At 53.3% G+C, this 1,981-nt stretch overlaps 1 protein-coding gene across 1 annotated transcript; it reads right to left on the minus strand.

The window, feature by feature from the left end:
- Positions 1-407: 407 nt before the first annotated feature.
- On the minus strand, positions 408-1,729 carry PPTG_06829 (hypothetical protein; the record flags this gene model as incomplete). Its single annotated transcript, XM_008900872.1, has 2 exons — positions 408-867; positions 1,215-1,729. The coding sequence occupies 2 exons, from the start codon at positions 1,727-1,729 to the stop codon at positions 408-410; spliced, it is 975 nt and encodes a 324-aa protein (XP_008899120.1).
- Between the last annotated feature and the right edge of the window lie 252 nt (positions 1,730-1,981).

A 1,981-nucleotide genomic window follows, 5' to 3' on the forward strand; every position in this document is an offset into this window, starting at 1 on the left:
GATTTTCGAGACCTCACGATGTTGTTCTGGCCGACGGTTCTGTTGGTCAACTCGTTGAGCGACTGCTCGGCAAGCGCACTCGCAAACGGCGCACGCAATTTCTTGTGGAGTGGGTGGGTGAGGAGAAACCCACGTGAGAGCTGATTGAAAACCTCTTACAAGTACCAGGTCTTATCGCAGACTTTGAAGAAGCGCGAAGGAAGAAGCGACGGAAGCGATAAACGCCAAAAACAAGCGAAAGGGGGATCAAGGCCAACGTGTATTGACGAAAGGAACATGTCTTAGCTCATGCGACTGCGCGCCTCACGTTTCTTCTCCGTCTTCGTCTTGCGTCTTTTCTTCGCTGGGTATGGCTTGTAAACCAAGCGGTACATGCTGATGACCTTGGACAACCACTCAACAAGACCTCAGCAGAGTGGATTGTAATCGAAACCGTACCCATCTAGCACTTCGAGTTTCTTCAAAAGCTTGCCCGGATCACGCGCATTCACAACGAGAGTGAAGAAGTGCTCAACGAGGTCGTGTGCAGCGTGAACGAGGTAGTGTCCTGACTGGAGCGATTGCGCGAAACGTCCAAGAATCTTCCCATCGGTGATGGTAACGTCCAGTTGGTTTGGGAGGAGAACATCATAGTCAAGACAAACTTGCTGGCGGCGCAAGAATTCGAAGAAAGCAGCGATAACTGCGCGCACAACCCCGTTGGATAAATCCTTGGCGTACTCCGTGCAGAAATTCGTCCAGTGACAGCCGTAAACGAGATCAGGGTGGCCAAGATCGAAACACGCCACTCGAACCGACTCGAGAAAGCACAAGCCAGTCCCTGAAGCACCGGCGCCGCGGAAATACTGCCGATAGTAGGCATTGAAGCTACGCGAATCACCAGACGCTCTTCACTGGTTTACTTGATTCATCAAGTAATCCACACTTCGAAGATTCTCTGGCCCAGCTGATCTGGCACGGAGTCACATCCCACTCGACCAAGTACGCAACATGCGGCGGTGTACCCCAGCGGTCGAGCAGTTTTTTCAGCGGGTAATTTCGCCTTGTATTAACGGAGGCATCGGGATTGAAATGATTCCACCATCGAGCTGAAGGGTGCCGCTCCGGGGGTTCAGGTAGTTTGGGTCTTTCGAGAACATATTCAGCGGCCGCAAGCAACTCATCCACGTCATACGGATCGGAGTCAGACTTCTCTTCGTCTGGGTCCGCCGCACAACGCAATGATCGGCGGAACAATCGATAGTGACCCAGCATCAGCAGGAGGCGACGCAGCAACGGACGAAGCAGCAAAAGCAACACGTGATTCAGCGGGAGATGAAGGCGCACTAGGCGAGGCAACGCCAGAGGCAGGTGACTCTGGAACACCACTTGGAGCCGCAGGAGCAGGAAGATCATCACTGAGGATATCCCATGCAACGTCGAGCAGCTCCAGCAGCGGCGCAGTATCGGTGTCCTCCAAAGCTTCGAGCAGAGCATCCATGGAGACGTCCATCGCAGTGTCATCAGGCGCCGCGGAAACGGTTAGCGGAGGCCCAGCACCAAGAAGAAACAGGTCGCTGGGGCTTGAAGGCGTAGGCGAGCGCATCAGCATGACGGCAGCAGCAGCGAGAAGCTCGAGGCCAGTGTTGGTAGCCGCGCTTCCATCGTGCGGCGAGGAGCCTTCAATCGTCACAAGCTGGAGCGAAGGGGACGGCGCCAGCAGGCCATTCGAGGGACCTATCTCTTCCATGTGATATAATATGAAGACCGCACCGGTTGAAACGAATCCCAGGCCAACAGCGATATATCCAGGAGCTCAGCAAATTTGCGACTGAGCGACGAGACAAGAGACGCGCTATTCAGGGAAAGGGTGAGTGTATCTGATTGGTTGATATTAATAGCCTATACGAATGAGCGGTATAGTATTACTACGAATTACTATGCAGTATAATAATTAATACATATGCAGATGTAGGGCGGCTGTGGAAGCTTCTCGAAGCTT

This window comes from Phytophthora parasitica, assembly GCF_000247585.1.
Source record: "Phytophthora parasitica INRA-310 unplaced genomic scaffold supercont2.10, whole genome shotgun sequence".
NCBI classification, from domain to species: domain Eukaryota; phylum Oomycota; class Peronosporomycetes; order Peronosporales; family Peronosporaceae; genus Phytophthora; species Phytophthora nicotianae.